At 34.7% G+C, this 26,957-nt stretch overlaps 1 protein-coding gene across 1 annotated transcript in view; it reads left to right on the top strand.

The window, feature by feature from the left end:
- Positions 1-26,957, top strand: part of TENM2 (teneurin transmembrane protein 2) — a 1,565,317-nt gene that overhangs the window by 969,431 nt on the left and 568,929 nt on the right. The window contains exon 5 of the mRNA XM_072398985.1: positions 7,410-7,529. Coding sequence (XP_072255086.1) covers positions 7,410-7,529 — 120 coding nt within the window. The remainder of the gene's footprint in view (positions 1-7,409; positions 7,530-26,957) is intronic.

Genomic DNA, 26,957 nt, shown 5'->3' with positions numbered 1-26,957 from the left:
CAACTTCAGGCCTTTTATCTGCTCAATTGATAATGACATAACGAAGGAATTACCCACACCAGCCCATGAAATAGCCTTTGAGTCAAACCAAAATTAGAAAAAAGTTGTCTCTGTCCAAATATTTATGGACCTAGCAGGTGATCATTTTGGGCATCAGGATGGGTTTGTAATCACAATTGTTTTAGGAACTTACTTCTAAGAAGACTGCAGATGGGTGCCCCAGTGGTTTCTGTTTAATGTGTCCCCTAAATATACAAATGTTATCATACTGCTAACAAACCTTAAATACCTTACATGCATTCATTCCAACAATTTTATATAGCAGAACTACCCTAATTTTCTATGTTAAACCTTATCCAGATTTGAGCAAATGCTTGCTGTTTTGTATACCAAACTTTTCCAAAATTATTCTGATCTGCATAACAGTGGTGATATTTAAGCAAATATTCTAACATCTGCGAATAAAATCCCCTGTAGGTATTTAAGCTATTCTCACACTAGTGTATTCTTTTTCTCAAGAGACCTTCATTGTCTTTGGAAATAGCTATAGGAGACACACTAATATATCAGTAATATCTCAGTCTGAAATCATTTGCTCAAGTACTTTATTGACATTATTATGTGTGGCCCCTGAATTAGTAATGGTTCATATCTATAATTTACTTGTAAAAACAATGGAATGGATTGCATCTTCTGTAATTTTAGATTACTCAAACAGGACACCATGGCAAACGACATAGATTACTTTGAGGATTCATCGGGGAAATTGTCATTTTATATTTAGTACAATAAATCCCTCCTTAATAGCTCCTTGATTGCTTAATTTCTCGGAAATCATTTGCAGCCCATTTCTATATTCTGCTTACCATAATAAATAGAAACTTAATGGTCATTAATGTTCATTAATCATCCATTACAAAGAGTAAAAACTTCCCAAGTTTTTATTATCTGGCTGGTCAATGCTAATATTTTTTTTTTTTGCTATCATAATGGCACCCAAGAATCTACTAAAGATTTTCTGTTCTCATTAAATTTAATTTTGACTGTGACCCAAATTACTTTGATGAGAAGATGACAAGTGTCAGTCAAAAATTTGCCACAATGTTATAACACCAAAAATATCCCGATTAATTTTCTACAATGTATGAAGCATTCTTATTAATCAGAGTGGTATTTATAATAAATTGCTGTTAGCATAATTGTTTTTGATACAAATGACCTCAGATCTCAGTGCTTTACAAATATAATAGGTCATTTTGACATTTTTTAATTTGTTGTTTTGTAAAATAGAAGGGATACATAGTTATAAACAAATTATTCTCACAGATCAGTACGATTTAGCTTCGTTGAGTTAAAATGGATGTGTGTATGTGCCTTTATATAGAGAACCTAGGAAATGTTTAGCACAATATGATAAGGAAGGAAAGGTCACCGAGAAAGTCTTGGAACTCTGACACAGTTTAGAGAAAATATGTACATGCAAATCTGTTTAGGTTAAGTATAAGAAAACTCACTTTTCATGCAGTTTTGTTACATTTCTGTTCTTTTTTTGTTAGCTCAACAATCCTTACCTTATTAAATTGTTGTCTAGTAAGCAGATCCATTTATCAAAAAAATAGGCTAATTTTTTTATATTCATAATCGTTATCAATCTATATTTATATTATATGTGATTTTTTTAAGTATACGAGGACATGACCTCAAACTAGCAGGAGAAAGGTTTAAAAGTATGTGCTCACATTTTGTATTGTAACTTCTCTATGGAAGCATTTCCTGTTCTTGTTGGCCCTCATTCTTGGTCAGGTCTTTTTATTGCTGTTGCTAGGTTACAGTAGATCGTGAGCAACTGAGGTGAGTACTCATTGTGCCTATCCGTATCACTCCCATTATGATTAGGTACTTTATTTGTAGGAAATAACAGTATGTCCTGTTCTGTGTGCGATCTGTAGGTGGTAGCTTTATCCAGTTCTGCAGTGTTTTTACTATAGTTTGTTGGAAGAGATTTGTTTTTTTATTTGTTTTTTCTTTTTACTAGCCATTTCAGGTTTCTGTGCCAAGTGGAAAAGAAAATACAAACATCCCATGCTTTAATACCTATTCATGTTTTTTTTTTGGCTAGGTTACAGTACTGCACTTGTTGTTTTTGCTTTCTCTCTAATGTGTCCTAGCAACAGGAACATAAAAGGAAAGCCAAAAAATATCATGCTTTCCCTTACCTAATACTTATGGACCCAACACCTCTCTGCTGGGGCAGAAGTTGTGTTATCGATCTCATTTCTGCCACTCACCCTTATGTCTGATTCCTCCCCCCTCTCTGACAGCTGGGTATTCTCTGTTGATCTGATCCTCATTTTTAGTGCTGCAATATATTTAATGAAGCCTTTCCTAAACCTTTTTACCTCTTAAACTTGAAATAATTTTCAGGTCTTTGGTTACCCCTACTAAAATCAGTTTATTGAGGGACAGTGGGAAAAAAACTCCTATTATGGTGGCCAAAAGTAAAGTTGTGATTAGATTGCCATCCTTTTAGTAGACAGAAAAGGGAGAATGAGTGCCCAGTCGGTTTCTATAGAATTGCTACAGGTGAGCCTGAGGGAGTGCCAGCCTCATACATAAGATATAAATTATCAGAAAGGAGGAAAGAAATGAGAGAGGGAAGAGAGAGACTTTTGAAGGCACTAACTATAACTGATAAAATAATAAACTTAAGTATTTATAATTGTATTCATACATGGAAATCTCGAACTAGAGAGTTTGTGTACGGTTACAATACATACAGTATTGTTAAAAACACTCGAATATATTCAACCTAAATACTATTTTCTTATACATGCAGTTTCGTTTCGGATTTCCAAGGTCATATAACAAGTCTCGAACCCGACGCGTTTCCCCTGGATTGGCTTCTTCGGGGGATATCATAGAATGTTACACCCAAAACCATGTGTGTGTGTTATTTATTTGTGTTGATAATTTCAATGACTCTTCAAAGATAACATCCCATTACTGATCAGGTTGTTACAGATTTTAATGCTATAGCTGAAGTTCTTGCTGTGTGGGAGAATATTAATTCTGTTAAGGAGAGATTAATGAACCACAACAAGGTGTTGCATAAAAATCTGTAATGGAGAAGGAATGTCCTAATGTTCGGATAACCTTTTCTTCCTAATGTAATGGTTAAATATAGTTTCTTGTGATTCAGAATGTACGATATGTAAGATGTAGTCATAGTATTGTCAGATTTAGTGATAGAGTTTTTAGTGCGGATGGTGTGTCCCTAAATATGTTCCTATATTAAACCAGGGATAGGATGAAGGAAAGGGAATTCATATGACTCCACTGTTGGCGTTGTTGGTAAAAGTGTAATAAATAACACACACACACACATGGTTTTAGGTCTAACTATCTCTGATGTCCCCTGATGAAGCCAATCTAAGTGAAACGCTTCGGGTTTGAGACTTGTTATATGACCCAGGAAATGTTAATGGAAACTGTGTGTATAAGAATATAGTGTTTATGTTGACCATATTCGAGTGTTTTTAACCATACTGTATGTATTATACCTGTACACAAACTATCTAGTTCGGGAAGTCAATCAGCCACAATTTGGGAAAATCCAAGCAACCCGTGAAAGAACCCTGAAGTTATTAGCTTAATGTATGTAATGACATTTGTTTCTAGTTTTGGATAGAATAGAAAAGGTTGGAGTTTCTGCTGGGGTTTTGCTTCTGTCTGTTTCCTTGTAGGGGAGATTCATTCTCACTCTCTATTTTGGTGACCCTGTCCCTGGTACAGAAAATTATGCGTTTTCAATTTGTGAGTTGTCACAGAAATTGGCTATGCCTATGCCTGGCTGTGAGCTTCTGCTGTGGTTACCGCTTCCTCACGGCCCTGAACCTTGATGCAGCAATGGGTGGTATTGCAGGCAGTGCAGACAGTCAAGCTGCTGTTCCCTCTCTGCTTGGCTATTACCTGCTGCAGGTCTAAACAGAGCTTTGGGGGGGGGTAAATCTTCTGACATAGATTTTTATTTCATTTTGGAAATATCTCTTACCCTCTGTGTCTCTGCTAGAAGTGACAGTCAAAAATAAAAAAGTTACACTCTATTCGAAGTTAAAGAAAAGGGTTTTGACTTTCATACTTAATGTTGGTATCACTATTCGAAACAGTGTTCAAGGGAAAATTAGTTTTTTATTAATTGGTATTTTAATGGCAGTCTATGTGGTTCTTGTTTTTGTTTTTTTCTTTTTGTCATTTTGTCCATTGCTATTTCATGGCAAATTCCTAAAGCGTTACTAGTTCCCCTTTTTCCAGGATGAAGCCTGCAGGGAGTTACACATCAGCACACAACAGCCTAAAGTGATTGTTAACAGACATCCACATAATTATTGTTTGCAGTCATCATAAGGCAGTCAATAACACTTACTGTGCTTCATATTTCCTTCTCTGTGTAAGTGCAGTAGTTTTTGCTTTAATAAAAGCACGTGTTCTTATTTTACAGTCTTTATTGTAGGTTTTACCACTAACATTTTTTTTGAAGGGGGGGATGGGGGTCCCATCTCTCATGAATCTCATATGAATTATTTCCACCTCCCTCAAGGCAGCAATTTCTTTAAAGACAGACAATTACTGGTGTCAGCAAACATGTTTCTGCGGTTCACTGGATGATTAGAGGTTGATATTTTGTTGAAGGGAGTGTATCAGTACAATAAGGAGATAAGCCACATTTTAAGAAAATCACACCCAGCATTTGTACATTCCACATTACCAGCATTTAAATATGGCAATTGTCTGTGCCTCAAATGGAAAGAGAAAATAATATATATTTTTAGGATTTGTAGCTGCTAGTATTAAGCTTAGGGGAAGTAAAGATGAGCAAGTTATAGGTAGCTAGTATGAGCTTTGAAATATAACAAACACATCAATTACTATTCAAGTGGCAATTTTCATAGAACAAACTGCATGGACAGAAAACATACTATATGGTAAAATAAGGGAAGTAAATGAAAGTAAATAGCCACTTAATTTGCTTGAAACTTTTAATATATCAATAAGTCTTATGTTCCTTATAGTATATATATATATATATATATATATATATATATTATGATATATTTTGTAATATGTGTCTATGTATGTGTGTGTGTGTGTATATATATATATATATATATATATATATACGTTGTACAGTGCTGCGTAATATGCTGGCGCTATATGAATCCTGTTTATTAAGAATAATATTGATAATATATATATATATATATATATCTCAATACACAACATATTACAATTTCATTTAAAGCAGCAGTCACTAAAATATATACAACAAACTGAAAGTTGAAATACTCAGTTTCCTCCATCTTGGCAAATTATAAATAGTATGCCACAAGCATGTAGGTTGTGCTAGGCTGTTCTAAAACAAAGTCAAGACATATTTTATATCATGCAAGTCTGCTAAATATGTACAGGTAGTACCCGGGTTACGAACATCTGACATACGGACACCTCCTAGATACGAACGGGCTTCCCTGCTTGCTGTGTGCAAAACGGAGGCTTGAAGGGGGGAGGGGGGTGGTTTAAATTACTTGCAGAGGAAATCTTTTGCTAAACACAGCTGAGGGTGCGGGTTAGGGATGAGCGAGAAGGCCTCTGCAAGTCTCGCAAAAATTTCCTAGAACTTCCGATGGGTCCTGCAAAACTTTGGTGAACCGGAAATAGCAGGATGATTCCCATGGCTGCATTCATTGATGAGCACAGTTGCTCATCAATGAATGCACTCACACTGACAGGAGGAGTACCGAGGCTGTGCTCATGAATGAATGCAGCTATGGGAATCATCCTGTGATGATTCCTACGACTGCATTCATTCACGAGCATAGCCGTGGGAATCTTCCTTTTAGTGTGCGATCCCCGATCCCCATTCATCACCTCTAGTGCTCTTTGATTTGCTGAGGAAAGGAAAACCCTGATGACAGCTCAAGCGGAGCCTTGTCCCTATTTAACCTCTAGTGCCCGGGGATCGCACACTGACAGGAGGATTCCCACGGCTGTGCTCATAAATGAATGCAGCCATAGGAATCATCCTGTGATGATTCCCATGGCTGCATTCCTTGATGAGCACAGCCGTGGTACTTCTCCTGTCAGTGTGAGTCCTGCGGCTGTGTTCATCAATGAATGCAGCGGTGAGAATCATCACAGGATGATTCCCATGGCTTCATTCATTAATGAGCACAGCGGCGGGACTCTAGTGTTCTTGGATAGAGAATCTGGTAGGGCTGCAAGTGCAATCAGCTCTTGCAGGTCCCGAAAAGTTCGAATGTGACGGCCGAATTCACAAGGCTGTTCTTGCTTACATGTTCCGTAAGTGAGAAAGACCAGATTCGCCGCGAGATCGAATCTTGGTGATCTTAGAAGGATGAGCTCTTTCTGCAGCCTCTTGTAACTCTTTAATGACAAGACAAACTCTGCAGTTTCTTTTAGCATATTAAAGCACAGCTTTTGCTCAAGAAGTTAATGTCTAGGCTCCATAAAATTTTTTTTTTTTTGCTTTGTTTGACAAACATGTGTCCTTATTGCGTTTAATAAAATAATGTACCTGTTCCAACTTATATACAAATTCAACTCAAGAACAAACCTAAAGTCCCTATCTCGTATGTAACCCGGGGACTACCTGTACATTAATTTAAAAAAATATCATAAAGCATACATTTTAAGCAGTACAAGGAGCTCAAAAAAAAAATTATGGGAGTAGTTAAAATGACTATTAGAGAAAATATCTACACAATTTAAACTTTTTAAACGGCTGATGTGCAGGTGTAGGAGTTGTATGTATCTTTTCTGGTAAAAACTATACTTATAATAGGATATGTATTGAACTAAAAATGTTAACAATTTTTTTCAGGATACATATGCCTTAATAGATTTTTAGCAAATGCCCATATCATGTTTCTCCAGAAACGATCTAAATAGATATTTAATTGAAGCTTGAAGACTTATTGTTATGAAATATATGTATTTATCTTGTCCTCACATGGCTGTCCTATCTGACTTTATTCTCGGAATATTAACTAAATTTTTTTTATTCAACCCAGACCCTATAGCTTTTCTGCTTTAGGGTCTGGACAGCCTGCAGTCATCAAGTCAGTTATAAATTCTGTAATATAGCTTGGTGAGATTTTAAGGCCATCTGGCAAATTGTTAAAGCAGAAATGGATTTTTCAACACAAAAATTATCTGAAGCAAACTAGCAAATCCACTAAAGGATGGCTTAAGAGAAATGGCCATTTCATGGACTGACACCCACAACCCTAACATGAGTAATTTACTAAAGGAATGTAACATGTTAGAAATTTAAATTCAAAAAAAATTTTTTTTTCCTATTTTGACAAAATTTTTGTATGTTTATGTTGCAGGGAAAGAAAGTCCAAATTCCAAATGCTGTTATTCTGAAAGTGGAGGTGTAACCAAACTTGGAAATCAAACAAATAGCAGATACCCCAAAACACCCTGTCATTTGGATCTCTACTCTGAAGGTAGGATAAAATTGATATTATAAAATCACTTTTAGTAAGCATAAAGTCTCTTTTTAAGGAACACATGATTTTATAGTTTATGAAAATGAATTACATGCAAGTGTTGACCATAATTCTAAAGAAAATTTTTGGTTGCTTTAAACAAATAAACAAAAAATATTTTTTCATCAGTGTAAAAGTATATGCCTGCCAACATTTCTTTTTTTCAGCTGTGGAATGCTTGTCTGTGTCCCTATTGGAAAGATTTCCTAATTAGTAGTGACTACTTTTTACAAGGGCAAAAAACAAAGAGGACAATAAAAACTGAAAATAAGTCTTACGCTTTTCCATCCTGTTGAAGGTGGACTTCGGTTTTCCTTTAATAGCTACTTCCAGTGCCAACAATATAGATCCAAGAGGGATTTTTAAGGCACCTTACACTATTTAAGTAAACACATTACATTGTCTTAATCTTCACAACCTGTGAGATGAGATTTGCGAAAAAGATAATTTTAACAATTGTTCATCAAAAGCAATGTTTTAAAATATACAAACAGATTTTATAAGGAACGTATGTATTTGTCTAAATAGTGTAAGGTGCCCTAAAATCCCTCTTGTCTCCAATTTGTTTATCAGTTTAATTGGGGATAGGCTTTATTTATTGGGATTATTGAAGATCTGTGGGTCTTTTCACTCTACAAGCTATAGCTATTTCCAATGTTTCCTCTAAAGACTCAGAAACATGGGTCCTACTGAGTGAACAGACTGCCGACAGATCTTTAGCTGTCTCTTTTGTTGCCAGACTGAGGATTAAAATGTGTGTCATTGCATTGGTTCAATGTCTACTTCAAAGGAAAGTATAATTTGTGCTAATTTTTTTCAGTGTGTAAAAACTCTGTTTGACTGTGGACAGATGAAGTTTCAAGTCTTTAGATTTACTTTTGTAACTTTTTCCAGTCTTGTGAGTTTCTTCAGCTTGTTTGGGGATTCTTTAAACATTTCTTTGGAATAAAACTTTTTTGTTATCAGAATCAATGTATTTACAAATACAAAAATGTCCCTAATATTTGCACAAAAGTTAATATTTGGTTAGATTAGTATATATTATTACTTATTGTGCCATATATTGACTTTTTTAATTATAAATATGTACAAATAAATATAAATCCAGATATAAATACATGAACCACCTTATCAACAACATACATTTAATTAAGCTAACAGGTAAAATCAAAACCATTTCTGTGCCATCCCTACTTTGTAGGATCAGTTTGGTAATGCCCAAGACAAGTTGTTAAAGTCAAAAGTGTTATTCATTTAAATTATTATTATTAAGTTGTTATTAAGTAATATTAATATTAGGTATTAACATGAAAACTAAAAACTTTTCTTATTCAGAAACCTATCATAGTTTGCCTGCTTTTCAGCGCTGTTCATCTGTCCTCCCAGACTCGTGACCTTGGAGGTCTTATAATCACCAGCAACTTCCTGTCAACTATAAGTTTCTTTTACTTTAGTGTAACACCTATTGCTTTTCTTAATTTGGGTGTCACATAGGAACAGTGTTTAACTTGTTCACTGGCTCATTTCAGAGATGAGTAATAGCTGTAGTGCAGTTTGCAAGCAAACTCACACATGAAACAGGTATTAGTACCACTTTGTATACACTGTTTTTTATGCAGTTATCAACCTGATTGCTTTTAGGATTTTCCTTTTTCAATTTTAGCTTTAGTTGAGCTTTAATAATCTTTTAATAGCCAATTAATTCAGTGCTGCAAGTAAAGCAAGTACATTGGTAAGTATTACATGTGTGCTCATTTTTGCTGTATATAATGGCATCTAAAGACTATCAATTATGGAAATATTGCCAAGCAAAGTTGTAAGGTGATTTAAGAAAAGTACACAAAGCGCTTTGTGTCATTTTTAGTGCCATATTATCTACTTTGTCACTGTAGTAGCTGTCTTTCAATTTGATTTTACTGCACTGTAGTTCTTTATTTAAGCAGTAATATTGGTTGCAGAAGAGAAAGCATTGGAGTTGATTTACTATAGAAATATAGGCAAATCACTTTTATTTTAATAAAGTTGAAGCTTTGCTAACACCAACCAACCATTCAAGTGCAAAGTGGGGGGTTCTGGAAGGAGGAGAAAGCATAGTGAGCAGATTGATGATTCTTTAAGAGTGGTATTGTTGCTTTATTGTTCAATGCAAGAGGTGAGTTGTTGACCATAATGTATTGCTTAAGGTGCAGCTATATCTAATAAGGAAATTGGCTTACACTTCACTGTTTGTGTTCATTCTGTTTTAATTGCTTTGTACATTTACATTTACATTTGTACTTACAGTACATTTGACATTCCATGCTTGCAACACTACCTCTGGATGTGTCTGTTTAGGGCCAGTGTTGGCAACCTCATCTGTATACTTCTATTGTGAACCACAAGCCGATGCTCAGTGTGTTAACAGACTTGTTTTCCTAGAAAAAGTGTGCAGCAGCATTGGAGATGTAGCTCTTGCAGAGCAGCCACATTTCCTCTAAATACATACACGTCTTTGGCTAGGACTTGGATTTACAAACTAAAAAACACTAAAATCTCTTGAACTGTGTGTGGCACATTGCACTGAGTAATAATATGTAAATTATAAAAAAACAAATATCTGCTGGGGCTGCATGCAAACATGATCTTAGGAATCCCTATATCCTGATAAGCTGGGTGATCAAGCAAATCTGGAATGGATTTCTTCAAATTCATTTGCTATTTGTTAGCAAATGTTTTGAATCCTGGATCAAATCCATTCCAGGTTTGCTGGATCACCCAGATTCATTGATAAAAGTGTATCCTCTCCAGCATTGGGGAGCTTTAATAAATTAGGCCCAGTGTGTGAGATGCAGTGTCGTGAGCTGAGAAATCCCCAGTCCATGATTAAGTTTACTTTTCTGCTGTCATGGTTTATTTCACACAGACCCTTGCAGTTAAGTTAGACAAGTACTCCAAAGTTTTACTTCCTCTGTTAACTATTTGGCAAACACAATACAATGGAACTAAAGATTGTCTTTTATTGTGCTGTCAGCAGGGGCAGGGGAGAACTAATTTTAGTAGGTCAATCAGGGGAGATTTCAGTAAATTTGAGAGATACATGTTTGCCTGTACATTACAATGTACAACATGACTGCAATTTATTCACTAAAAAAAGGGACTTTGAACACTTGCTGGATCCCATGGATAGATCTTTCACAACCCCAATAATGATTTAGACGGTTAATTTAGGTTTGTATTAAAGAGTTTTAGTCGATTTAGGGAAGCATGTATAGACATTGTTACAAGGTTAGGTGTGAGAAAGAAAATAAAAATTGTGAGCTTTAATTCACACTTAACTTAGTAGGCACTAAACCAAGTTTGATTTTTGACCCAATCTGACAAATATCAGTGACCTTTAGCACTGTTTTGACTCCTTTAATAAGATTTAGTTACATTGAATAAAAGAATAGGATGATTGGATCAGTCAGAATATTCAGATAATTTAAGTGAAAGATTGTTCAAAAGATCATGGGGTCTGTTCATAAAGCAGTAAATCTGACGCTCAGCAAACATTCTCTTCAAGTGAATCTTCCAAGTTCATGAGCTTCAAACTACAAAGATTTTTTCTGTACTGCAGAACGTTTGCTATAACTCACATTTACTATAATATTAATAGTCAATCATGTTCTAAAATAATTTCATGATCAACTCAGATTTAAATGAAGAAACTATTTGTGTGCGGTATAGTTCAACAAACCAACAACGAGCCATCATATCGCAAAATAGTGCACTATAGAATTTATATTTTGTAATTGATCCTTTGTAAAATGATCAAAAGCCGCAGGAATGTTCTGAAATGGTTAATTAAACCCAGCGTTTTATTCAGTGGGTTGTCAGCTTAAAAATATTATTTTTCTTCCCTTTTTATCCATTTCCAATTCTTTTTCTATACTTTATGAACAACATCATTCAATATAGACAGCATCCACTTGGCTATATACATGGTAATGCATTTAAGCTGGAATGGTGACATGTTAAATCTAAGAAAAATTGTATACAATTACATGTGCAACACCGACGACAGGTTGACAAATATCATATATACTTGCTGTTATTTTTTTCAGTTGCAAGTCATTGTAGCCCTGTTGCATCAAACATTATGCCTTCTACAAGAGCTTTGTATCATTTTTTTCAGGCACCTACGCTTTGAGTTTCTAACTCATTGGAGTGTTTAAAAAAGCTCTTTTATTTTAACTTACAAATTATTTATTTGGAAGTCAATTTCTATGGTTTTTCTCTAACCTTCCTATTTGTTCCCCAATATAACAACCATTTTTTGTTTCTAAGTACTTTTAATATACTAATTAAACTCATCATTTGAAACAGTTGAATTTTGGTAAAGATTAATTAATGTAACAAAACAGAATTTCACTTGTACCAATGAGATCCATTCAAATGTCAAAAAGTCACTCCTTTGAAACTAGTATGCGGATCAGGGGAGTTAGATAAAAAAAGAGTGTATATTTACCTTTCCCACTATCGATGGCCTCAGAACACCAAATCTTTCTGTTCAAATGACATCTCCAGGAGGACAATCTCCTAGGTCCCCACAGTGTTTAATGTCTTTACTCTTTTACTTCATTGTCATTGCTGAGACCTGTAATAAGTAAAAAAATTAGGGACCCCTGAACAATGCGGGGAACACAATAGATTGATATTCCTGAAAGTGGTGGCTTTCTATTCAGAGTTCTGCTGTTTTCTACTGTCATGATTGAGGTGTTCAGCTGGCATGAGCTGTGGTTTTTTCAGGTATGCCTATTTTGAATTGTGATGCATAATGATAGTGTCTCTTAAAGAGCATAGGTAGTGTTATGAAAGATGCTTTAGGCATTTTCAAAAATGTAAAATTAAACTTTGAATAAGCTATGCTATTTTATTATTTGTATTTTTGTAGGAATCTGCTCACCAGATAGATAGGTTTTTCTTTTTAGTTATGCAAATGTGCTTTCTAATAGCTCAACCAACTGCATTTGACTGACGTCTACCAATTTTAAGATACATATCATTACAAAGAGGGCCTTGTATTGGCTTATACAGTTAATTAGTATAAAGGACCATTCTTATGTCTTTAAATGTATCTAAAGTGAAGTGACAACTTAAATGAAGCATTTGTCTCTTTAAACTTAAACGACTTCAAAAACGAAGCTTCTAACCTTTTTAAATTACAATCTGAGGACTGGGGAATGAATCAATTCATTTCTTTGAAGAGCCATTTAAGAATCCTATTTTAGTTTCCTCAAAGGCATGCACTTGCTCTTTGTCCAACTCCAAATCGAAAACTGCTTGACGGACTGCCCTATGGCTTTCTATCAATTTGTATAACTATTCAGCTCAGGCTCTCATGCCTTGAAAAAGTTTAGCCAGAACTTCATGTTATGAAAGAGTTAATATTTGTAAATAAATAAACAAACCATATATTTTAACTTAATATTCCCTCTGTTTTTTTGCAAATCTTTTTTGTATTTTATATTCATCCTGATCAGTCATTATAAGCTATACTATGTTGTGCAGCTGAAATATAGACAAGCAACTATATACCTGTCAAAGTAGCACAGACTGTTCATGTGATTTGGGGTTAGACTGGAAGTGTCACTGTCCACACAGCTCTGTGTCCAGGAACAGTTTCAAGCAAAAACACTTGTTTGCAAGCACATTTATAAGCATTTCCAGGCAAGTTTTGTCTTGCAAAGCCTTTTTCATATAAACATAAAAACGAGACTCTTTATTAGGCTTGGGACCTTCATGGATAGGAAAACAGGGCAACAAGTATGTGTGTCTTATCTCTTATCCTTGGATTCTGGCTTGCCAAAGAAGGAAAGGGGCAATAAGTGTGTAGCCCCCTTTCTTGGGCAAACCCTTATGTCACCAATGGTGAGGGGTGTTTCACTGGAATCTACCCCAAGAAAAAGTTTTGTTTACCCGAGAGGTTACAGATTAGAGGGATGCCATGTTTAAAAATTCCCTGATATGGAATCTACCCCTGGTTTTTATCCCCACGACATGACCCCAATGTTTTGGAGGTCTGCACATGGGGATGTTCCCTTGGGGAATGAGTATAGGACTACATAGTACCACTTCTCATTTTCAGAAAGAGTGAAAGCAGCCCTAAAAATGATACAAATTCAGACAACAAAAAGGCTAAAAAAGTTACTGTTCTTTACTTAAATAATTGAAAACTAAAAAGAAGATCCCACAGTGATCAAGTCAGCAGTGGCTCAACTGGCTCCCTGCTGTACAATTACAGGAGCTCCATTCAGGGGTTTGACCCAAACTGTTATACTGTTTTCATGTGTCCACCAAACTATTATATAATACCAAGGTAATATATGTGTGTAAAAAAATATTAGAGAAAGGGAGACATACTTTATTTAGGACAGACAAGGCTTTTTTGACAATATTGTCTTTAAAAATTATTTTATTTTCTATGTAAATCACAAACAAAAACATGCAGCAACATGTTCCTGCAGTCAGGGGTCTATTTATAAATCTGACACTCATTGAAACATTCCCTGTTGGAGAATCTTTCAGGTTTATGTGTTTCAATGGCAGTAAATGATTCACCACCAGGAAATATTTAAGTGAATGTCAGATTCACTGCTTTATAAATAGACCTCCTAATAATATGTTTCAGTTTTTTTGTGTGATTAGTCCCATTTGTTAAAATTATGTTTCTTAACAATACTAACATTGGCAAAAATTTTTTTCAATATTAAAGAAAGGCTTTTGTTGTCTGTGTCCTTTCTGTGGAAGAGGAAGCTATGGGAAATTCAACATTTTAGATTTGTCACAGGAACAGGGGTAAGGAAAATCTTCCAATGATGTTCCCCTGCATCACAGAGATCTCCACTTACTTATCACTGTGTTTTAGGGACAGGACGGGTGGGTACTTCTTTCATATGGGACACAGATCTTAACCATAACACACTCCAAGTTTTTTTGCATGCAATTTAGAAGTTTGGCTTCAAAATGGAACTAAACTCAAATTAGAAAAAGCCACCAGACTTCTAGTGTTTTTGTGTGTGTGTGTTTGTTTTGCTCACATTTCATATGCACCATGAGGTGTAGAGCCCAGCTCTATCCTGCAGACTAGTAAGAAAGACTTAGATGTCGGGGACAATGTAATTGCTGTGTATACCAAATATGGCAAAAGATCACCCATACCAATGAGTTTAGTTCCACTTTAAAACTATTTTTGTTTTTTTTCCACTCGAAAAACCATTAATTCATTTTACACAGATATATGGATCGTTATTTTTTTAGCAATGTGATAATGATTGTCACTTTTTAAATAGAGTTCTGTGGTGTTTTAGGAATGTATCCCTGTGCATGCCTATAACTTGTATTAATAAGTTATAGCAGAATTTGTGATGTAACATTTCATAAATATATATGTATTCATATTTGGATTTCAATTAAACAGAAAAAAAAATAAATAAGGCAAAATAAGTACAATTTCCAAAAAGCACAGTATTTATCTGATAAATATACCTCAAGAAATTAATATTTTCTAGGGTTAAGCTGTAACACGCAGGATCCTTTATTTTTTTTTTCTAAATTAAAGTAGTTTTGTGTACTTTCCGAGTCATATATTTTTATAGCCTTTTTTCATTCTCACAGCAGGTCTGGAGGTGTTTTGTAGTTTAGGAGCATGTCTTGGAAAGCCTTGCTTAAAAAAATAAATAAATCAGAAAAAGCACAAGATTTGATGGAAGCTGTTGCAATTGAACATAAATAGGCTGTGTTTTCGCTCTTAAACCATAGTTTGACTAAAACACTGTATTTTTCAGTGCAGACTTTTTGGAGGCTTTTAAACTAAGCAAATGATCATAGAAAAAGATTTCGACATTACATTATACCATGGTGCCTGGTCCTGATAGGGCCTAAGCCTGTGACCACACATTACTGAATGTTTTATTTAACTCCCCTTTTATTCTAATGATAGTCCTTTTTATGTGACTGAACAGTAAATCAGGTGTCTAATTGTATGATGGCAGCAGTGAAAATAGTGTGCAATAGCAGTGGTAATTGTATGGTCTGCGTGTAATTCTATTAGATAGCTTAGATTAGATGTGAGTTTAATTACAGTAGCTAGTATTATTGGAATTCAAAGATTGCATTATGTGCTAATTACTTTCATACTGAAGATGTAGGTGAAAGAGTTTGTGTATTCAATTCATTGTCTTTATAACAAAATATATATTTTGCAGGCTATTCTAATATATATATATATATATATATATATATATATATATTAGGTAATTCACCCATGAGAGAAATTAGTCATTTTTGTATGTTTGTCAGTTGATGCTTTATGTCTAAGGGCATGTTCTGAACAAATAAAAGATCTGTCCATTAAATAGCGAGATTGATATATTAACTTTTATTTATATGTCAATTCAAATGCTTGTCTATTTCAATACACTCTCCATTTGCAATTAGGCACAGATGCAATCATGTTTTCCACTGGTCGGGTAGCTGATGTTTTTTCTTTATGTAATCCATTGGCTCAAAGGCCCTGATTTATTAAAGTTCTCCAAGGCTAGAGAGAATACACTTTCATCAGTGAAGCTGGGTAATCCAGCAAACCTGTTATGCATTTCCTAAAAGTCAAGCTATTTGTTAGTGATTTGTTAGCAAATCTTTTCAATCCTTGAGCAGATCCATTCCAGGTTTGCTGGATCACCCAGCTTCACTGATGAAAGTGTATTCTCTCCAGCCTTGGAGAACTTTAATAAATCAGGGCCAAAGTGCATTTATTTAAACACCAATTTCAATTTAAGGAAAAGAAAAAAGTCAAGTGTGTGCTAGAGGTGCCAAATCTGGTCAGAATGGAGAATGCTCCATTGTAGTGATATGTTTGTCAGTCAAAAACTATATCACAAAAAATGATGTTTGAGAAGGAGCATTGTCCTGATGAAGAACTATTTTCCTACATTTCTGGCTGTCTTTTTCTGACTTTTTCTCACAGCTTTGTCAATTTTTCCTTATGATAATGTTGGTTCACTCTTGTGCCTTTTAGAACCCATTCTGCCAAAATAACGCCCTTAATATCAAAAAACACCATGAGCATGGCTTTGAATTTCAACTTGCTTTGACACACTTTTTTTGGTTCTTGGTGGTGAAGGTGTTTTCCAGTGCATTGACTGTTGTTTTGTTTTAGACTCATACTGGAAGATTCAGGTTTTGTCACAAGTGATGACTTTTTGAAAAGGGTTTAGCCCCACCTCAAGTTGCTGCAGGATGTAAGTGCAAATTTCCTTGCGGCACTCTTTGCTCTGGTGTGACGTTTTAATAAACATTTCAAATTGACGTGTTGCTCAACTTTTAAACCTATCATGATTTCAGCACATGAAGTAAAACGCAACGGCATTAAACAGTGACTGACAGCAAACTAAATGGCAGAGAGTGCCATGGCTTCTCGTGCATGTTTGGACAAGTTTAAACACGCATGGCAGTTTCTTATAATCATTTTCCCACTACTTTGTTTAAGAGATAGAAACACTGACTTTTTATTTCTTAACTCCCCTCCCTTTCATTCTGTTTATTTCCCTATCCCTCTGCTATACACAAAAGTCTTTGCTGAAATGAATATTCCCCTCCAACCAATCCACAATTCAGTATTCACTATATTAAATGATCAAAACATTCTGTCAATAATTATTTTAATGCATACAGTTGCAAAATTTAAAACATAAAAGCATCCTTAATTTTAGTACTTCTTGTTCTTTTATATTTCTATGTATGTATGTAGTCAGCATTATGTTTGAGGATTTTAGGAGTACACAGGATAAACCACTTTTGTAATCTTTGTGACCTCACTTGTACATTCAGAATACTGCAGAAACAGATCCTATAATGTGAACTGATAAAAATAAAATCCTTAGTCAAAAAAATGTATAGTACATATACTGAAAAATAAAGTAGAATTTCTAGCAGTTGATGTAATATTAATTACATGCAAGTGAAGTCTTATAATTTGAATTCGATAATCATTGGTGTCTGCATTCTTTATTGTAGCAGTATTGGTTCATAAAAGCAAATGCAAAGTAGTAGTGGTTTAATGTGGTTTTGTTTGAAGGAATGTAAGGTTAAGTAAAGACACAGTGTTACAATTAGGTATGTTATTCGGCATGTGTGAAACGGATAGGTGTTTAAATTGGGTAACAAATACAAACTAGGGCCTATGTCACACTATGATCCTGTCACTGACAACAACTTAGCAGCAACAGGATCACTTTGCAGAACAGAGTAATAGTCACCTGATTCCGAACACAACTGCCTAGCTGGCCAGATAAGTGAGCTGTTACTAGCAAGTGACATTCTTCAGGATCAGTGCTAAAGCAAGAACTCACTCATCTTGATAGTGAGGAAGTGTCGCTTGGAACAGTACTTACTGTACATGATGATTCTATCGCTGACAAGTGTGGCATAGCCCTAACACTAACACAAAAAATGTCAACTGTGAGGAGAGATAGGGAGAGATGGTATTACAGATGCACCTAGGTGATCCAGCAAACCTGAGATGTATCAGGTCCATGTCTGAAAATAATTGCCAACAAATATAAAATTAATTTTCAATCTTCTCCAGCCTTGAGAATTTAGGAATTTAGAACTTGTGTGTAGAGTTTCATACAATTTATAGACTACAGTATTCTAGATTCATGGATTGCTAATACTCAGCAGGTCAGACACACCTACATGTACATATTAAAGCAAATCACAGAATATTTAATTTTTCCAATTAAATCATTAAAAAGAGTCAATGATAAATAGAATTTAAGCCCATGTCTACTGATAGTCAAGTCAGAGAAAAATGGTTCACTCAGTCAAGCTTATAACGTATACCATGTGAGGAGCTGACAGAGCAGGGCAATTATTCACATATCTTACATATAGGCGGAGGATACATACCTCAAAATAAATAGAGTTTGATAGTTTCACATATGCATCCATTTTATGTCATCAAGGCCAACCTCATTCTAGGTTTTGAATATATTAGTGGATATTATCCTACACATACAATAAGCAGATTTGTAAATGCAAGAGCATCCACTATTAAATTGGGGACCCCAAAAAGAGATTCATCTTAAACCTGCTCTAGGGTTTGTCCTCATATGGATGGCTTTGGAATTACCAATCTCTGTTTATGTTGAAGTTGTTATGTGCATCTGCTATAAAGGAAGAATTTGTTCCCCAAAAAACCCAGTAAAATGTCTAATGGGGTTAGTGTTAGATCAAACCATATTGTTATTATTATGAACTGCTGTTGTAACTTTCTATGAGGAGTTTTGAATAAATACACAAGCTTTTTATGATACACCCAAACAATAATTTATAATTATATCATTTTTTTTTTACAGTTAGTGCGAAGAAAGCCCAGTTCTATGTGTAACATATAGTTGTGCTACTGCAAACACAATTTACATATGCACATTTTAAGGGCCCTCAGATCCTCTTTGTGCAACATTCCCTTGAAACATGCTGCACCAGTGCATCCTTTTATGCTTCAGAAGAACTATATATTTATGGAAGGCTGACTTTTCCTTATTCTAAGTCTCCAGCAGTTCTACCACTGTCTGGGCATCCCAGAAGTTTGTAGTTGACAGGTTTGTGTGCATTAGGAAAGGTTTTTGGTAAGTCCGGCTCAGCTGCATATTAGTGTTGATCTAAATAAATGAGTATATACAAATTCAAGATCAGCAGTAACAATTTAATAATGATATGTCAAATATTTGTCACTAAAAATAGGGTATCACCTGCTTACAATGCAATTACAAGGTCCCGAATTATCCCTGTAAGGCAAGTAATAAAAGTGTAAATTCTTCTTTTTAAATACTGGCCTGCAAAGCTTATGCTCTACCCTGCATTTACTCTGTTTCCAATTGTATAAATGTCACCATTGGCTTTCATGGTGAGAAGACTGAAAACTTTGGCACTTCCTATTAATGATGTGTGCTGGCAGCTTGCTTTATTGTACTCCTGTGGTTTTCTGACACACACATATGACATAAAGTACTGGAAGGTTTCAGGAAAACTTTATTTAATCATGAATGGTGGAGCTGTAACACAGTATTCTGGATGTATGAATGATGGCAGATATACCAAACCTGACAAGCACAAGGGCTTTACATCTGTTAGAACTGACACTTGATTTTAAAAAATGCAGAATGCAAATAAAAAAAACACAAATCTACATTCACTGTATTTCTTCCAAATAGCATTCTAATAGGTATATTATTTTTGTGAAATTGGATGTAAAAAAAATTGTACAATACCTGCATGCATTGCGTTTAATAAGTGTTCAGTAATTTTTTAAAAGAATAACAGGCATTAAAAAAAAAAGAATGAGCAGTGCTGTCAGACGTAAGATTGAAAATAAAGTTCGGTAGACAGTGAATATGCATGTGGAAAGAAAGGGCAATGGATGCAACAATGAGGATTTTAATAAAAGATTGAGATATACATTGATGCAGAGGGGAAATTAGATTAATGGGAATGTGTAATATTAGAAGTGATGTAAAAGATGATACATACATTGGGAAAACTAAATCTAAAAAAATGAAGGTGGTTTAAAAGGCAGAATACATTTATTTTTGTATCTGGGAAACAGAAGGTGAATTGCATAATTATGTTAAATTGAAAGGTGCTATCTAAAAAACCTATTTCTGTCCATATTATCATTATTTTTTACTGTAGAAATGACAGCTGAAAGCTGATTGGTTGCTTTTTCTGTTAGTACACTGTTTAAATGTTCACCCCATAAACCCTTGTGCTTGCTGGGTCCAGATGGATTTTTCTTGTTTTTTGCTTAAAAACCTGTATAGTGGAAAACTATCTTGCATGTAAAACGCCTAGAAGAAGAATCATTTTTAGTCTTATTTTTTTTTTTAGTTAGAGGGTTATCAGCCAACAAACAGAGCGTAATCCCTTTTGTATGGTCAAGGCATGAATTATTGATTCCACAGTTCCTGATATTTAGGAATGTGGTGGGTGATTGAACCATTCACAATATTTGTAGGTTGACTTAATATGTATATATGTTTTCAGCATGTGGATTATAGTAAAGTATATACTTATAAAGTATATACCTATTTTTTAAAATGTATTTATAATATTTTGGTTTACAAAAAAAAAACAAAAACAAGACAAACAGCACAAGAACAAAATAAAAAAGAAATAACATATGAGGAAATGGTAAAAAAAGGGGCAATTATCAACATTGAAACAATTACAAAAATGTGGATGTTGCCCTGAGGCGGCAGTTGAATAGCTGTTCAGCACCTATGTTCACATTAAGGAAGAAAATGCACATCAGAAAAACCTTCATCCTAAGGGAAATTAAAAGGAGATAAGTTTACGGACCCCTTGAGATACAATGACCCTCAATACTTAATCCTTTTTTTCTACTAGGGAGTGGTAACCCAGCCATGTACCTGAAAGTGCAATAACCAGTCAAGCCATGAAGATTTTTGGGTAGTGGGGGAAGCTCAGAACTAGACCAGTCCATGTAAAAGCATTATTACAGGGAATAGATGTACCAAAAGGTAAATCACAAATGCATGAAGTATGCTTGGCAAAGCCTAAATCAATATTAAATAAGAAAAAGGAGAGTGAAAGATGGCTTTTTTGGCAAATTTATTAGTAAAATAAATTGGTTATATTCAATACATTACAATAGGACAAAGCTTTTACAAAGTAGGCTCATGTAGTAGGGCATAAGACTATTTATACATATTGCAGACTAATTTAATCAAAGATTATATACATCCTTTGCCAAAAAGTGAAACAATAATATGTACATTCCTAATCTTAAACTGTATTGATATCACAGGTTATCAAGAAGAGTATGTATATCCTTTACTGTGTAGAAATGTAGGATTATTTATTATAACTGATGATAATATCAATTGTAATTGATGTCAGAGAAGGTTTAAATAACCTATTGAATAGTTGTAAAGTAAAAAAGGATTGATAAAAACTTGAGAAATTGAGAATTGTTAGCCGTAGGATGGTATAAGAAGGTGTCTTACTGAGAAATTAAAGGAAGACTGAGCCTCCTCCATAGTATAATGTTCCTGACATGGGGGGGGGGGGGGGGATAGTTTGTAAACCAGCGGGATAGTATATTATAATAATACTAAGAATGCTAAAAAACTTTCTTACCTGCTTTAGTGATCTTCTACTAATGAAGAAATGAATGCATAAACTTTAGTCACTTCCGAGAGATAGGTAGGTAATGAGGGTGAGAAGCCCAGTGTAATTGAACATGTGTTATAGATTGTTCTCCACTGTTTTTATCAGCCAGGAAAAAAGGGAAATGTATGAAATGTGTAAAACATGATACTTATAATAGATTGTGTTTTGAACAAAACATACTTGGTTAAACAGGTACATGGGACTTATCCTGGGGGGTACAGTGGGTGTTCCTTTATCTGGAGACTGGATGAACAACGTTAGAGGAAATTCATAAATTGTATGAATGTGACATAGGGAGTAAATTTTGAGTTATGCTCATGGAAAACATGCTAAACACATTGATGAACTACATTGTATTCAAGTGCTTGTTTCCAGGGGAATAGATAAGTTTAAACCTTTTAGGATGTTTTGGCGAGAAACTTTCAAAAAAAATTTTTTTCCCTTTTCCCCCAAAAGTAAAAGTAAGAGGGTAACATCTATGGGATCTGTATAAGAAAAGTAAACATTTTAAACATTCTTTTGTAAATGGGTAAAGGTAATTACTCACTAAGATTGATGGTGGAGAGTGGGAAGGACGAGATGCCTGCAGCCAGCCACAAAATCACTGGACCGCAGGCATCTCGCCCTTATAAATGGTTAAACTGGCTTACCGTGCTAGCTGGACCATGCAAGCACCGTAAGTCGCACATGCACAGTTTTACTTTTAAAGTCAGAAGGTTGTGGTGACTTCCGCCCTTACTTGACTGGTTTACTTTCGCCCTTACATATAGTAGCTCACAAAAAGTTGCTCACCCTTCATGCGTGGGGGTTCACGCAAGCGCGGTTGCAGAGGAGAATTAGGTAAAAAGTGTCAAAGAAGGTAAAAAAAAATAGGTTGTCAGAGATGGAGAGGGGGGGGGGGGGTACCAGAACCAGGAATTTGGGAGAACGAGGAAGAGGGAAACAGTGAAATAAATGGGAATAAGGGAAAGAGTGTCACCCGTCCCCACCACATTCCCAGCCAAAACCAGTTTAAGTGCCAACTTATTATTATTATAAACTGAAATTATAAAAGGCTCAGATTTTGTATCAATAACACATCAATAATTTAAGTAAACCCTGACATTCATTTCACTGTTCTATCTAACAGTACCTGTGCATAGAGGCTGGTATTGGCTCTGTTGTCCTTTTCCCATGTCACGACTGTCAAATTATCCCAAGATTCCTGCTGAGAAAACTCAAAATTAAAAAGCTGTCCCTTTGTGGTCAGTTTAAATACAGTCACTCTAAATACAATTACATCATCTCTCCTTTCCTAATTGTTTTGGATTGTCTGTTAAGGTCAGCCAATGTAAAAAAAAAATGAAGATTCTACTTTTTTACTTTCACTGCTTTGACTTAGCCTAAATTATATAGATGCTTTCCAGGGATTGCTAAAGAGCTGCAGCTTTAAAAAGGACTCAATGCATAGGTATTGTAAATGGAAAAACAAGAGGAATAGCATGGGGTCAATTGAATGTGTGTGTATCTGATAAATGCTATGTATAGTGGACATAATTCCTTATAGCGGACAATGTAGGTCACAAAGTAGTGCTGCTATACTAAAAGAATAAATCTAGGAATCCTACAGCATTGATGACTTCAGTTTCTAATCTAATCCAAAAGAAATATATATTTATACTGTAACATCTTGTAAAATAATTTTTTGATCTGAAAAGACCATAAATGATATGCACAGTGGGCCATACCTGTTTCTCACAAAAATGTTTATTATACCAGAATTCCTGTAGGAAACAAGGATTGCAGTGAAATAAAGGACTTTAGTTTTCAAGATTCAAGTAGGACACAGGACATTGGTTTTAACATGCTGCTAAAAGAGCTATTTGCAATAACATGCAGCAAAGGAAATTGAAATTAGCTCTCTTCGCAGTATTTGAAAAACTTTCCATTACAAAAACATAAAATGCTACAGCAAACATGCAAATCAAGCTCAGATACATAAAAGCTGAATGAAATTTAATTCTCTCATTGTGGAATAAAATCTACTACTTTCAAAATTCAAAGAAAAGAGGCGCATTAGGATCACCCATTTAAAATAAATGGATAACAACAAAAAAATAAAGAAAAAAGGTGCAGACTGTCCTTTTGTAGCATTCTTCACACAACATACTTTGGTGTGCTCCAAAACAAAATTCTATGACATGCACTGCTTTAGAGCCCTATGTGCCTCATTACCTGGCAAACTAATTTGAGAAGAGTTTCTTATTTCCTAATGTGTCACTCTAGGACCCCTCCCCAATAATGATGAGTGTAAAAACTGTCTTAGACATAAGCACACAATCCTGCAACTTTTTAGCAGCAGTGTAATGTTTTTGGAGTATTTCAGGACCATGGACAGTACATTAGAACCGTGTAATTCCCATAATAACACCATGTCACATCACACTGCAGTATACTAATATATAGAAGTTTGAAAACTGCTGGTCCCTGCGCCACATTGTGAAGGGACATAAAGTAAATGTGACACACAGCCAAAATGAGATCTATTATGGTGCTAGGTGATTGGCAATAGCAGATTTTATTGCAATTTAATAAGAGGGCACCTTAATCTGTTAAACTGGAAATCTATAGCTCACCATAAATCCAATTTGTAACACAGTAGCTGTAGGAGACCTAAAGCTGTTAAAAAAGAGTGAGTTATATAGCTGAAATCAAATATATTGTGAACATGACTAGATAGCTTTAAACTGGCAAGGTCATTCCCTGATAAATAGTTTAGTTTTCACTGAAATAAAATAGAATCTGTTCATCTACTTTAGGCTTCTTGTATGTTTTTTGCAAGTCTGAGGGTATCTTTATCTTTATGAAGGATTATGACATTTTGTGTAATATCTCCTGTCTATTAATAGCTGAAGATACCCTGGGTATTTACGTTAAGGTAGCCCATGGGAAATTCTGCTTCTGGCAGTGTTGCTATAATTGACAGGTGTTTGAGAATAATATGTTTTTAATTGATGAATTATTTTGTCATTTTAATTTAGACGGTTTAGCACTATCGTGGCTACAAGATTTTGTTTCAAATATTTAGGGCTACAAGATTTTAATGTCAGTTATTTCCCCATTGTTGGAATTTTCTTTTTTTTTACCATTTTTTTTCTTTCACAACTAAGAATGTGTTTTCTGTTATCCAAAACATATGCAGATTATTCATATGATTTCTGTCTAAACTATATCTTTAATTATTGTGTAAATAAAATATATCATATATGTATATTTTGTCATTAGATTATCCCTTTAATGCCAGATAATTTGTGTCACCTAATTAATTGTCAAAAAAGTAAGTGGTAAAGAAGGGAAGTATTTCAAAAAGGCAATGGTAGCAGTAACCCGAGTATTATTGGATAGTTTAGTATCACAAAATATATAGGTACACGTGTTGAAATAGAACATGTGTTTGCAGGAAGGTTAGAATCAATGTATGTGGATGTGTATAGTTGTCTGCATGAGGGTGTGTGTATTTGTCTATGTTGACAACAGCGCATGTAGATAAATAAGATAAATGTTGTTACAAAATAACATGAACATTTGTCCAATGGGCAAAAATATGTATGTGGTTGCATACTAATGTTTGTAAAACAATGAGAATGAAGTACGTTTTAAATGACATATAAAGTGATAGGTAGTTGCATATAAATATAAGCATACCTCTGCACAAAATATATTATAAACACTTCTTATGTATAAATCATCTTACATACCAGCATTATTAGACAACTATGGTATTCACAGTTTTTGTTACTTCTATGGTAAAATTATGATGGCTTGATTGGTTTCAATGATTTTGAAGATGTTAAATAAATTCTCTTTGCTACTATTTTATAAATTAGTAAATGTCTCTAATTTATCTGAGAATGCCAACCAGTGAGATGCACTGGGACCATAAATAACTGTGCCATTTGCAATGGCTGGAAGATACCGAACTATCTAATAATACTCAGGTTACTGCTACCATTGTTTATTACTGATCTTTGTACTCTTGATACTTTGCTTACCTAAAGTAAATATTATGTAACTGCTGCCAAAAAAACCCTTTTTGCCTATTCGTTTTATTGAATTGTAAATATCTGATATATTAGAGCTGGCTCAAAAAGATTAACCTTATACTAGAGAAGAATCTATCCTTTACTTTTATTTTTGCTGTTAGCAACCTTTTTAATAGTTTGTTAATTTCACCTACACAAGAGTCCAAAATTTGGTAGGCCTATGCAGACTTCACTTCTAGCAGACCAATTTAATGGTAGACCCAATCCATGTGAGGAAGCCTTAATATTTTACATTTATACTAAAAGTCTTGGGAAACCAATCAACATTGTCTAGACTTTTATTAAAGGGTTATAAAATACTTCCCGGGGAGCCTGTGAGTTTTTCTCACTGCAGTGGCTGTTGTAAAGTGAAATTTGAGTTACCTTGCAGCTTCCCACTCCTGCTGTTTCCTTTGGGCTCTTCTCAGCAATTTTCATTTCCAGCATTGCATCTTCCCTCAAAATGGTCATTACCTATTGGTTTTCACAATTTATTCTGTGAATTATGTTCTGATCCATCATTTTCCTAAGTTTCCTACAGAATCTGATGGTCAGCTTTCTTTAGTGTTCTGACAAGTTTCTGATTGTTTAGCCCCTATATACCTAATTTTCTGCTTCTCCTTTTCATTTAAATGAAAGCTCAGTCATTCTGGAAGTTTGTTTGTGTATGTAGTGTGCAGTCTCTCAACTGCAATTTATCATATTACTTAGGGTTTTGCTAAAAATGTATTTTTGGAATAACTACAGCCTAACAAGTGAGTAAAATTCTGTGGTTTACCAAAAAAAAGTAAAATAAATAAAATTGGTGATAAGCTGAAAGCATATTGAAATATTTGCACATATAAATGTTTTATTATGACAAGTAAGTAAAGCAGAGTTCAGAAATCAGTAGGATATACAAAGAATTGTTACTATGTAACAATTGTAATGTTACTAGTATGTAATGCCGATAAAAGGGGGTTATAATACAATGCCCCTGATTCATCAAACAAAATCGGATTATCGGTCGCGCATTCGTATTAGCGATCCGGAATCGCGCGCGCGATCGCGCTATTCAACAACCGGAAAAGCTCGCGCACGGAGCCGCGCTTATCCGACAGCTTTTTACTGG

The sequence above is a fragment of the Pyxicephalus adspersus genome, chromosome 2, assembly GCF_032062135.1.
Source record: "Pyxicephalus adspersus chromosome 2, UCB_Pads_2.0, whole genome shotgun sequence".
NCBI classification, from domain to species: domain Eukaryota; kingdom Metazoa; phylum Chordata; class Amphibia; order Anura; family Pyxicephalidae; genus Pyxicephalus; species Pyxicephalus adspersus.
Note: the sequence above shows the minus strand (reverse complement) of the source record. Positions and strands in the feature narration are given on the sequence as shown.